Source organism: Silurus meridionalis, chromosome 23, assembly GCF_014805685.1.
Source record: "Silurus meridionalis isolate SWU-2019-XX chromosome 23, ASM1480568v1, whole genome shotgun sequence".
Taxonomy (NCBI): Eukaryota; Metazoa; Chordata; class Actinopteri; order Siluriformes; family Siluridae; genus Silurus; species Silurus meridionalis.
In genome coordinates this window covers 9,454,532-9,468,226 of record NC_060906.1, presented here as the reverse complement: position 1 = coordinate 9,468,226, position 13,695 = coordinate 9,454,532, and the positions used below count along the sequence as shown (strand labels likewise).

General features: G+C 38.6%; 1 protein-coding gene across 1 annotated transcript in view; it reads right to left on the bottom strand.

The window, feature by feature from the left end:
- chst14 (carbohydrate (N-acetylgalactosamine 4-0) sulfotransferase 14) overlaps positions 1-13,695 on the bottom strand; it is a 16,412-nt gene extending 2,717 nt beyond the window's left edge. Inside the window, exon 1 of the mRNA XM_046835897.1 lies at positions 13,234-13,695. Within this exon, the coding sequence (XP_046691853.1) occupies positions 13,234-13,533 (300 nt within the window). The 5' untranslated portion in view covers positions 13,534-13,695. The remainder of the gene's footprint in view (positions 1-13,233) is intronic.

The following is a 13,695-nucleotide window of genomic DNA, read 5'->3' as shown; positions in this document are numbered from 1 at the left end:
CGCCAAAGAAATACTTGTCTTCAAATTTCCTCAACGTTTAAACTTATACACTATTTGGATGAAAGTTTGTGGACATCTGACGTAAGCTACATGCTTTCTGAACATCCCATTGAACAATTCATTTTTATTTGTATAGCGCTTTTAACAATGAACATCGTCTCAAAGCAGCTTTACACAGATAATGTGGTGATAAAAATAAATGAGATGTTCTTTATAAGTGTAAGTTTGTCCCTGATGAGCAAGTCGGTGACGACTGTGGCAAGGAAAAACTCCCCGAGATGGAAGAAACCTTGAGAGGAACCAGACTCAAGAGGGAACCCATCCTCATCTGGGTTGCATCGAATGTCCATTTATTACAAATATATGATGTTTCGGGGTGCAGTGATGGTGAAGCAAACTGTAGTCCTGAGTCAGTGTAGCAGACTGTTAAACTGTTAAACTGTTAGACTGTTAACTACAGTCCAAATCCATCCTCAAAGCTCCCATTCTTACTCTGGAATTTCATTGAACCACTAAAGGTGTTGTTGAGAAACCGTCCCCAGCTGCACAGAGTGGCCTTCATATGAAGAGAACACTATCCAGAGGCAGGCCTGGAGGAAGTGGGAAGATCCGCAGAGGGAAGAGGGGCAGAACAGTGGTCACTGAAACCTCAGGGGTATGCTCTTATAATAACCTCCACTCTTCTGGGAAAATATGTGGAGACTTGTGCTCATTCAGCTACAAGGTTGTCAGCAAAAATCAAGTACTGATGTAGAAGAGGTAAGAAGGAAATCCTGAGGTGCAATCAGCGTTTCAATACTTTTCAAAGGATTGAGCTCAGAGTTTTATTGCAGTTTGGAGAAGAACCAGAATGTCTGAAGGTATTTGTGTCCAAATATTTTTGATTGTTTGGATGTGATTTGGAAAGGCACACCTCCAAATCAGGATTGTATGGAGGCACAGATCTGGGGAAGCTGGCAGAGTTTTTGGTCCTAATGAGCACAGTGGCCTCCATCATCCGTAAAAAAAAAATAGTTTAGAACCACCAGGACTCTTCCTAGCGATCGGGGGGAAAAGAGAATTAGTCAGGGAAATGACCAAGAACCCGATGGCCACTCTGAAGAGCTCAGTGTTTCTCTGTGGAGAGAGGAGAACCTTCCAGAAGAACAACCGTCTCTGCTGCACTCCACCAATCAGGCCTGTATGGTAGAGTTTCCAGACGGAAGCCACTCCTCAGTAAAAGAATCAGAAATCACTTTATTACCAAGTTTATTTTAACACACAATGGCTACAGGAGCTTCCAGTGCGAGAGAAAGTATGGACAATGTAACAAAATATAATTAAACCAGACAAATAATGCACTTTATACAGAAGTAGAAATATTGTTTAAATGAATGTACTGAAGAGTCATAGTTCATCAAACTGAGCCTCCGATCCCTAGAGAACTCTGTCTAACAATCAGCTCTGGAGGAGACGGAACAAGTGAGATGAAGCTGGGGAGCCTCGTTCATACACCAACAGCTTCAAACATCAGGCCGAGGACAAGGTTACCGGAGGATGCACAAGAAATGTGAGAAGCTGACGAGAAATAAAGTCAGATTTGTAAGAAAAGAACTCGAAATTAGACTTAAATTAAACTTTTCTTTTATCTCATGGAAACGTCTTCAATAGATTCAGCCCGAAGTTTGGGATCATTTCAAATGAAAACATAAAGAATGATTACATGAGTAATCTGATTTATTTTTATACGATTTTTTTTTTGTATTTATAGCATTTTTATTTACATTTTGATGTAATATGGCAATAAAATGTACTAAATGGGTTTAGTTTTCAGATATCCTTAAATGCAATTTCAGTAATAAAATTTAAATTTTTCTTAAAAGTAAACAATTACTTGTTAATTTTACATGAGACCTGTCTTATTCTTTCTTGTATATATAATATTTCTCTTTAATTAAAAAAACCAAAAACGATTGATCGATGGAATAATCGGTAGAATACTTGATTACTAAAATAATTGATAGCTACAGCCCTATCCTTAAGTGGCTCAGCCAGAGCCCAATTGATCTCTGGAGAGATCTTAGAATGGCTGTGCACCGACGCTCCCCATCCAACCTGATGGAGCTTGAGAGGTTCTGCAAAGAAGAATGGGAGAAACTGCCCAAAAATAGGTGTACCAAGCTTGTAGCATCAAACTCAAAAAGACTTGAGGCTGTAATTGGTGCCAAAGGAGCTTCAACAATGTATTAGGCAAAGGCTGTGAATACTTTCTGGATGCACTGTATATATCTTGCCAAGACGTATCAGTTGCTAAACCCTAAACATCAATGGATCAGGGATTAGCAGTGGGTATTTAATGCAGTGTTAATTGTACTTACTAGCTAAGGAGACAATCTTTTCTTAAAAACTAGACAGTAAATACTAGAGGTTTTGTCGATTAATTAGTGCAGGTAGTTAATTGCTATCCGCAAAAATACCGATAGTTTTTCCGGGTTGCGCTATACAGTACGAGAGCGGCCTCTAGAGGTGAATCACTAGCACCACATTCTGTTTATTTGAAGTGTCTTTTTAATTTATTAATTTTGAATGAAACTGATATTTACCTGGAGTGTTATATTTTGTTTGTTTGAGCACATGCTTTGTTTTCTTTAACATTTAGCAACCTAGCTATCTAATAAATACTAGACTTTATACATTTTATTGTATTTCTCCATAGTTACTGTATCCAGACACGATATGGAACAAGTAATATCCCAGGTGTGCTGAAACTCAGCTTGATGCCTTGAGGAACGATGATACTGAATGTTTTTGTAACTTTGATATGCCCCAACATCCCTTAAAAAGAGGCCAAAATGCTAGACATGTGGATACATTTTTTTTGTTTATTTTCTGCTGTAGCACAGGGAGGTCGTAGCTTAGTGGTTAAGGCATTTGACTTTCTGAAGGTTTGTGAGTTCAAATCCCAGTCACAACAAGCATTCACTCCTGGGCCCCTGAGCAGGGCCCTTAACCCCACTGCTGCTCAGTTGTATGAATGAAATCAATGTAAGTTGCTCTGGATGAGGGCTTCTGCCAAATGCCATAAACATAAAGGTAAACGTACAAACGTTTTTGTAGTATGCATGTATATACCAAAATTAGAACCATATTCTGTTCTTTTATTATTTATGCCAATCTTGTATATATTTACAGTGCGGTAAACATCTGCTGGACATTTCCACTAAGTAGATGTCGATTTCGGCTCAGTTTTAGGGGTTTGAAGTTTTGACGGTTCATCTGTTATTTGGTCCAAATAATTCTACAAGTTTTTTTTTAAACCGGATTAATGTGGCATCATGCAGCCTATAACATGAGAGTGTCAGCGTTGTGTTCTGCATCAATGCAAAAAACACAGTCTACACTTATTTTAACATGCAACTTGTTATTGACTGCTGTTGATGGATGTGACTGAAGAGAGCTGTAAGTAAACTCATACAATCCTGCTTGAATATGTGGGGAAATTCTGATCACATGTACTGGGCAGGAAAACATAGTTCGCTGCGTCCCTAAATTGTATATGTTTATGTAATGCACAACTCTGGCTAAACGATGCAGAAATTTGTAACCACATCTACAGCCTGTACTGTTTACTATTTCCACAGTGAGGTTAAAAAGAGATTCGACGCAGAGATAAACAGGGATAAGGTTTACATAAAGCATTCCATTGGCCTGGCCATGTATTGGGCTCTTTTTCAAGACAAAAAGAAGACTGCAATCTTTCAGTGCCTATGAAAAGACAGCTTTGTATGCTTTTGTGTGCTGCTGAAGGGAGGAAATCTGGTTTTCATTTATATATACTGTATATGTGTGTGTATAAAATGCTCTCACCATTCAATATACTTATTTTTTGGTGCATAAACTGCCTGAAAAATATGGTATAGCGTCTGAGTTTGACCCTTTCAAAAAAAATCTTAAAGGGGAATTTCACTAGTTTATTAAAAGACCACTGTGATTCGCTTCCTGGGATGTAATCAGTAATGGCAAAAGTAAACACATCCTTCACTCAAGTAGAAGTGCAGATACTCATGTTTTAAAAGACTCTGGTCAAATATAAAGTACTGACTACACTTTTTTACCCAATTTAAATTAAAGAAGTTTGGGCTTAAGCAAAAAGTAGACATTACTACTACCTGTTTTAGTGTCACGCTGGTAACTGAACCTCATCATATTAATATACAGTGAGGAAAATAAGTATTTGAACACCCTGCTATTTTGCAAGTTCTTCCACTTAGAAATCATGGAGGGGTCTGAAATTGTCATTGTAGGTGCATGTCCACTGTGAGAGACATAATCTAATCTCCAGAAATCACAATGTAGGATTTTTAAACTATTTATTTGTATGATACAGCTGCAAATAAGTATTTGAACACCTGTCTATCGGCTAGAATTCTGACCCTCAAATACCTGTTAGTCTGCTTTAAAATGTCCACCTCCACTACATTTATTATCCTAAATTAGATGCACCTGTTTGAGGTCGTTAGCTGCATAAAGACACCTGTCCACCCCATACAATCAGTAAGAATCCAACTACTAACATGGCCAAGACCAAAGAGCTGTCCAAAGACACTAGAGACAAAATTGTACACCTCCACAAGGCTGGAAAGGGCTACGGGGAAATTGCCAAGCAGCTTGGTGAAAAAAGGTCCACTGTTGGAGCAATCATTAGAAAATGGAAGAAGCTAAACATGATTGTCAATCTCCCTCGGACTGGGGCTCCATGCAAGATCTCACCTTGTGGGGTCTCAATGATCCTAAGGAAGGTGAGAAATCAGCCCAGAACTACACGGGAGGAGCTGGTCAATGACCTGAAAAGAGCTGGGACCACCGTTTCCAAGGTTACTGTTGGTAATACACTAAGACGTCATGGTTTGAAATCATGCATGGCACGGAAGGTTCCCCTGCTTAAACCAGCACATGTCCAGGCACGTCTTAAGTTTGCCAATGACCATTTGGATGATCCAGAGGAGTCATGGGAGAAAGTCATGTGGTCAGATGAGACCAAAATAGAACTTATGGGTCATAATTCCACTAAACGTGTTTGGAGGATGAAAAAATGATGAGTACCATCCCAAGAACACCATCCCTACTGTGAAACATGCAGAGGTGGAAAGGAACAGAGTACAAATACTTCGTTACTGTACTTAAGTAGATTTTTTTGTAACTTTTAACTTTTACTCATTACATTATTACACAAATATCTGTACTTTTTTTTTACTTCTTACATTTTCAAAACCGGCTCGTTACTTTAGTTTTAATCCATTGATTTGGTGAAATATTATTTTTTTATTTTCACTGTGCGCCGATTTCAGCTGAACAACCGATTTCCTGTTACTGCGCATCTTTTTCAATCCACTGGTGTATGAAGTCCTGACTCTCACTCACCACAGAAGGCAGTAAGAAGTTTGGGGTTATAGTGGATGAGACAGAGGGAGTCAGTGATGTAAACATGACTGAGAACAGACACATTCCTGATCATCATCATCTTTTCTCTGCTTGTGTTCTATATGTGGATCTTCAGCCTGAACACATTCATTAGGTAACAACATTTTTAATTCGTTTTTGTATTAATATATATATATATATATATATATATAATGTATTTGGCTGTCAAAATTACAATTATTTTAAACAGCACAAAATTTTTTCCTTTCTTTACTTAGATATAAAATAAATAAATTAACTTCAGATAAAAATATTTTTAATCAGTAAACTTTTGTTTTATTTCTGAGTCTCAAATCAAACACCAAAATCCGCCATGATTCTCACAATTTACCCTCTGGGTGGCGTTTTGTGGGTTTTTCCCTCTTAATGGCGACACAAACTTAAATTACTGTCTTTATTGATCGTAGATAAAAACAATACATCATTCAAATCTGTAAAATGTCTATAATTTTATATATATAAGCTTCCTGACTTGACTTGAAGAGGTGCATTTTCTCGGTATCACCTCATTAACTGTCCGTGTGGAAACATAGCAAAGGCTCTAAATGATGTCCACACGTCTCTGCACTGATATAGCCTTTATATTTAATCACATGCTGTACATATGATACATGTTTAACACCTCCAAGCTGCCAGTTTTGGGCACCTGAGCAAGCACTTAACTCACTACTGCTCATTTAGTAAATGAGATCATTAAGAGTCGTTTGGGAAAAACACTTCCAACAGGAAGTGGCTATATCTCACTATCTTTGTCTCTCTATTTTCTCTATCTAATTGTCTCTGTCTCACTGTATATGTCTCTCTCTTGCTGTCTCTCTATTTGTTTCTCACTCTTTCTAAAGCTGTGTCTGTGTCTCTTTGTCTTTGTCTCTGTCTTTCCTGCTTACATGTCTTTGTTAGACATGAGTCACTTTCTTGTACCTGAGTCACTTCTCATAGACTTCGAGTTACTAAGAGAATGTACAGGAAGGAGAAGTTTTGACCCTCTACCATCATGATCTAAGAGAAAACACTGGTCTCCTAACTATAGAAAAGCCAAGAGTCCAATAAGCAAAGGCTTGTTTGCCTCTCCTGTGTTGGTGTAATGGTCAGTGAAGTGGTCGCTGCTATCTGACTCACCTGGTTCGATTCCTACCCCTTAGCTTTCCTTTAAATTGTTTAAAAAGTTTTAATAAAGAACTATAAAAGGTCCTTAAAATCAGGTTCTTGCAGGAGATCCTGTGGCTCAATTGGAAGAGCTTTACCTCTGGGTTGAGAGGTTGCCGGTTCAAACCCCGGCCAGGGCTCAAAGTTAAAAGTGTGGAAGGTTCTGGTGACCGTAGTAAGGAAGGTGTCAGAAATGGCTGCGTGGAAGGTTGGATGTGGATTCGGAGGGCGTATCCTGAAACAGGGGGCAATATCCGGGCATCTGCCCCCTGGTGTCTGAGATGCTGAAAACAGGGGGTTATGAAGAAAAAACGTTCAAAAAAGTATCGACTTAGTTTTGCATATATAGGAAAAAATTCTGCCAAAAACCTATCACCCTCACTTTTTCTGAGGCTGTGAAGCAGCCAGTATTCACAGCCTTTGTTCACAGTCACCCACTCCATTGCTCACCAGACACTACTTTCCACACAGCTCACCCAGTGTGGGGACAAGCCAGATTCGAACCAGCAACCTCTGAGCTCAGAGGCAAGGCTTTTATCACAAAGCCATCAAGTACCACAACACACCTTCTTTTTTGGGGGGGTTTATCATTTGTTTTATGCTTCAAAGCAAGAAATTCATACCAGACAGAAACACAGAAAGTGGGATTTGAACCCTGAACCCCACCAACAGCGAAATACCAGTCTTAACCCACTGAACCATCGGGAAGGACCGGCTGCGACGATTGTTTAGAGCAGGTCTATCTTTTCTTTCAAACCATCAACGCAAGAATATAATGCTAAAGACAGACATAGGAAGCAAACCCATGACGTAACTAGCAGGGACAAAGCAGGAGTCGAACCCTGATTCTCACCATTAGCAAGGCACCAGCATTAACCCACTGAACCATCAGGAAGGACAAGCAGGGAAGCTTATTTAGAGCAGGTCTATCTTTCTTTTTAAGTCATCAAAACAAGAATATTAAGATGTAGGAATCAGGAATTTAACCTACCTCATGACTAGCAGACAGAAAGCCGGGTTTGAACCCTGACCACCAACATTAGCAAAGTACCAGCCTTAACCCACTAAGCCATCAGAAAAAAACAGGATGGGAAGCTTGATTAGAGCAGGTCTATCATTCTTTTCAAACCATCAACACAAGAATTTAACGGTAAAGAAAGATGTAGGAAGCGAATACAGATGTAAGTAGCACAAGTTGAACCTACATTGTAAATAGCAGGAAGAAAGCAGGATTCGAACCAAGATCCCCACCACCAGCGAGATACCAACCTTAAACCATTGAACCATTGGTGAGGACAGGCTAGGAAGCTTATTTAGAGCAGGTCTATCTTTCTTTTCAACCCATTAAAAACAAAAATATATTGTAAAGAAAGATGTAGGAAGTGAATCCTGATCGTGACTGGCAGGCAGAAAGCAGGATTCGAACCCTGAACCCCACCAAAAGCAAGACACCTGATTTAACCTACTGAACCATCAGGGAAGACAGGCCAGGAAGGTTGTTTAGAGCAGGTCTATCTACCTTTAAACCGTCAACACAAGAATATAAAGCTAAAGAAAGATTTAGGAAGCAGGAACATAACCTACATCGCAACTAGCAGGCAGAAAGCAGGATTCAAACCCTGATCCTCACTATCAGTGAGACACCAGCCTTAACCCACTAAACCATGGAAGAGATCAGACTGGGATGCATGTTTAGATGAGGCACAAGCCTTAAACCACTGAGCGACCACTGCTGAAAAGCATGTGTGCTTTTTGGAGGGTTCATACTTTGTTTCATGCCAGCGCAGTAAGAAAGAAGGCATGTAGGACTGGCTTTGAAACCTTATCACCAGCGTGGACTATATTAAGGACCATGTTCAGGCACAAGCCTTAACCCACTGAGCTACCACAGAAGTGCTTTTTTTTTGGTGGAGTTATCTTTCATTAAAGACCAGGAAATCAATAAATTAATCCAACACAGAAAGGACAGAATTGAAATGTTTTCAGAGAGGACAAGGTCCAGAAGTTTTATTTACCAACACAGCAACCAGGAATCAAACTCTCAAACTCATCCTTGTGGGGATACTGACATTAACCCACTAGGATATCACATCCATCTATCTATCTATCTATCTATCTATCTATCTATCTATCTATCTATCTATCTATCTATCTGTCTGTCTGTCTGTCTGTCTGTCTGTCTGTCTGTCTGTCTGTCTGTCTGTCATGATGTGAGGTCCAGTTAACAGCTAAAACAGGTAGAAGTAATAACTACTTTTTACTTAAGTACATGTCAGAGCCAAAACTTCTTTACTTTCACTTAAGTAAAAAAGTTTAATCAGTACTTCAACTTTTACCCGAGTATTTTAAAACATGAGTATCTGTACTTCTACTTAAGTAAAGGATGTGTGTACTTTTGCCACCTCTGGAAGCATGGGGGTGGTATCATCATGCTTTGGGGGTGTTTTTCTGCACATGGGACAGGGCGACTTCACTGTATTAAGGAGAGGATGACCGGGGCCATGTATTGCGAGATTTTGGGGAACAACCTCCTTCCCTCAGTCAGAGCATTGAAGATGGGTCGAGGCTGGGTCTTCCAACATGACAATGACCTGAAGCACACAGCCAGGATAACCAAGGAGTGGCTCTGTAAGAAGCATATCAAGGTTCTGGTGTGGCCTAGCCAGACTCCAGACCTAAACCCAATAGAGAATCTTTGGAGGGAGCTCAAACTTCGTGTTTCTCAGCGACAGGCCAGAAACCTGACTGATCTAGAGAAGATCTGTGTGGAGGAGTGGGCCAAAATCCCTCCTGCAGTGTGTGCAAACCTGGTGAAAAACTACAGGAAACATTTGACCTCTGTAATTGCAAACAAAGGCTACTGTACCAAATATTAACATTGACTTACTCAGGTGTTCAAATACTTAATTGCAGCTGTATCATACAAATAAATAGTTTAAAAATCATACATTGTGATTTCTGGATTTTTTTTTTAGATTATGTCTCTCACAGTGAACATGCACCTACGATGACAATTTCAGACCCCTCCATGATTTCTAAGTGGGAGAACTTGCAAAATAGCAGGGTGTTCAAATACTTATTTTCCTCACTGTATTAATACAAAATAAATTAAAATGTTATCTAATAAATGTATCCAGGCTGAACATCCACTATATAGAACACAACAAGAGAAAAGATGATGATGATCAGGTGATCAGGAATGTCTCTATTCTCAGTCATTGTTTACATCACTGACTCCCACTGTCTCACATTAACCCCATAACTACTTGTTGCCTTCTGCCTCATTCATTGTTATCTTCGTTAACTTGTCGACATCTGTGGTGTGTGAGAGAAAGGAAATGATACACCAGTGGTAAATTGAATAACCCGCACAATGACAGGAAATAGGTTGATGTGCTGAAAAAGGTGCAATGAGAGGAAAAAAATTTGATCATGTCACCAAACAGATTAAAACTAAAGTAACTGGAGTCTGGTTTAAAAATGAGAGAAGTAGAAAGTAGAGATAATTGTGTAAAAATGTAATGAGCGAAAGTAAAAAATAAATAAATAGTGAAGTAAAGTACTGATACCAGAAAAATCTACTTAAGAACAGTAACAAAGTATTTTGTACTTCATTACTTCCCACCTCTGAATGTAATAAAGTGTTATTCGAAACAGAAAAAACAAAAGAGACCGAAACACATTGCACTTATTGCCTGTGCATTTATTAGACACTGTTTGTACAATAGTCGAGCCATGAAGATTTTTTGGCCGCTAATGCATAAACTAACGTCTTCTAAACTAATGTCCACGTCTCACTGTGCTTCATTTCTGAAATGAGTGCACAAGCCTCAGTCTCACCTTAAAAAAAAAAAAAATATATATATATATATATATATATATATATATATATATATATATATATATATATATATATATATAATATAATATAAAATTCCTCTCAGTATGATTCACATATTATGGCAAAATATGAATAAATTGCAGTGATACACGTTTAGCAACCACAACCATTTTACTGTGTACTTTACTGTGTTCGTTTTAGTGCCATGTTAAAAAAAATAAATAAATAATTAATTTTTAAAAAATGGTGTAGTAATGCGAGAATAAAGTCATCCTCAAATCATCCCCAGGGTTTTTTTAAGAAACGTCTCTTTTTTTTTGGAATAGCACACAGATGTAAGCAAGTGTTCTACATAAGCACTGCAGTGTCTTTTGCTAATTATAACTCCGTGCTGATGCGCCAAAAAAACAAAGAATTTCCTTATTGCAAAATTCTAACCTAAAGTAGGATTTAAGCAAATCCTCTACATTCATTTTATACAAAACAGCCAAATGTTTCTCACAATTCTGTGATTTTTCTCCAAATTTTACCATTTTAATTTTAGAATATTAGGACTTTATCCTCAAACTATTTCCACTTTATTCTCAGAATATTTTGACTTATTAAATTTTTTTTTACTTTATTCTCATAATTCCAACTTTATTCTCAAAATATTTTGACTTTATTCTTAAAATATTTTTTACTTTACTCTCGTAATTTTAATTGTATTCTCAAAATATAACAATAAAATAAACAAAACTTAATTTTTTTAATGCTACATCTTTTTATTTTTTTGTATAACTTGGCACTAAAATGCTGTTGTGTACATTTTCCCGTTAGTTCATATATATATATATATATATATATATATATATATATATATATATATATATATATATATATAGTGATATAGGGGGTCATGGGTGGCTTTAATAAACAGAAAATATTAATAAACATTATATATTTTTAATATTTTGTTCTCATGCTGAAAAGTGTCACTGGTGGTTTCCCTTTATTCATTTCTTTCATCGTAGGGAAATGCTGTTTAGTCTTTAGGGTGGTTTCACTGCAAGCTGTAATGAATGATATATTCAGTACTGATGACGGCTTTTTAATCCAGACTCAACAAAAAGAGGCTACAACCTCTAATCTACGTTTTGAAGTTGATAAATCAGCAGGTCCAGGATTGAGCTAATTCGACTCACTGAATTAAAGTTTCAAGCCATCTTTCTGGAACAATCAGCCAAACGGGACGCAATTGCAAGCGCTAATTAGCATGCTGCTGTTACACGAGTGGAGAGAAACAAAAAAAAACACACTGCTGTTGAGTTTTACCTTTCGTGGAATTAACAGTCACACTATTCAGGTTGATATTCAAAGTGTGTGTTGTGGATCTACTGACACTCTGATGCTTTTTTTTTTTTTACACGTTTTAGTCCTTTATTACTACGTTATCATCATGTTATTATCGTGTAAACCTGTGCAGCACCTGTCATAGTATGACAGTTCAGTATTTCAACCCTGTGTACACGTGGAATGACATATGATGGTCTATGAATATCGAATAAATATAAATATAATTATTATTACAGACATGAAAAACAATACTGAATCATGAACATGTGCTAAATATTTTTTTTTATATTAATTATATTAATAAATGTTAAAAAAATAAAGCACGTGTTCAATGTAACACTCCAAACAAATACCTGTTTCGTCCAAAATGAAAAAAAAAAAAGACACTTCAAATAAACAGCATGTGGCGCTAGCAATTCACCTCTAGAGGCCGCTCTCGTACTGTATATACGCAACCCGGAAAAACTATAGACGGATGGATATTTGCCGATAGCAATCAACTATCTTCGCTGATGAATCTCGCATCTTTATCTTGCACGTCGTCTTCAAATTGACCATAACACATTCGAGTCTTAACACTTTCACTGCCATCACGCATCCCTTATTTCAGATGAACCTGAGCTCCGTGTGTAGGCGATAAGAGAAAGATAATGGAGGAGCACTGCAGCTGGAGGTTAAATGGAGCCACAAAATCAGACTCTCATGAGATTATTCTGACCACAGAGTCACAGAAAACACAGATGTTTGATGATAAATATATCCTGCTACTGTGTTAACTCGTGGTAACAGGCTGCTCATGACCAGGATCTACCTGTGGATGGAGTTCTCTCTAATTGGAGAGCAGCTGGTGATGGTTCCACATGAACAGTTTTGAAGTTTCTAAGCAGCTCAAGAACTTTGAATAAGGATTTAGACCAGAATTTATCCATCACTAAACTCCTCAAAAATAAAACGATGGAACTATAATGAACAGATTTTTTGTTGATTGTTGATGATGATGGTTTCGTCTCGAGGTTTCATTCCTTATACCACTTCAGGGATTTTTAGGGATAAACAAACTTATACATTATAACTTTTTAACCTCTTTATGTGTAAAGCAGCTTTTGAAAATAGTGCTACATAAATAAAATTGAACGATTATTTATTTATTTATTTATTGCAGCTAAAAAGGGTTTTGTGATGAATTATGATTAATGCACAGATGTTTCTGTTAAAAAAAGGTTGATTTCTGAAATAAATTGTAATGAAGTTGTGAGTAAACTGGTTAAAGTCGGTTAAAGGCGCAATGCAAGAACGTTCTGGTTCTGTAAAAAATAAAAAGATTTATGCTGAAATGAATATTAGTGAAACACCGGAAATACTGAAAAGAAACGCCAAAGCGCTACGTGTGTATGCACAGCTGGGGCTTTCCCGAGTTTCCGGTGGCGCTGAGGGAGTTGAATCCTTCCTACCTGCGATTCCACGTCCACAGCTGGATCCCGCGGCGCGACGCGGTGCTGGTGGTCCGTCTGCTTGGCGTTCGCTAGGGGCGCCGGTGTGTGCATGCCGTTGAGCATTCCCTTCTCGATGAGCAGCAGCAGGCCTCCGGACGCCACGATCACGGCGAACGTGAGCACCGACGGCAGCAGGGCCGAGCGGCGGCGGCGGCGGTGCGTGGAGCGCGGGCTCGCCGCGAGATTTGCGCGCGGCGGCGCCGCCGTCGCGGTGCCGCTCTGTCCGCGCGCCGCGCACTCCGGCTTCAGAGTCGGCATGACTGCAACGAAACGCCCCGCACTGCGCTCCCGACCTCCACTGCCCTTATTTCTATATCCCTCTCTAACCAACACAAGCGAACGTGGCAAAGACTCAACGCTGGTCCATTCCACATTCGGTCCACACTCAGTCTTGATTTCAGTTTAGCTTCAGTATTTTGG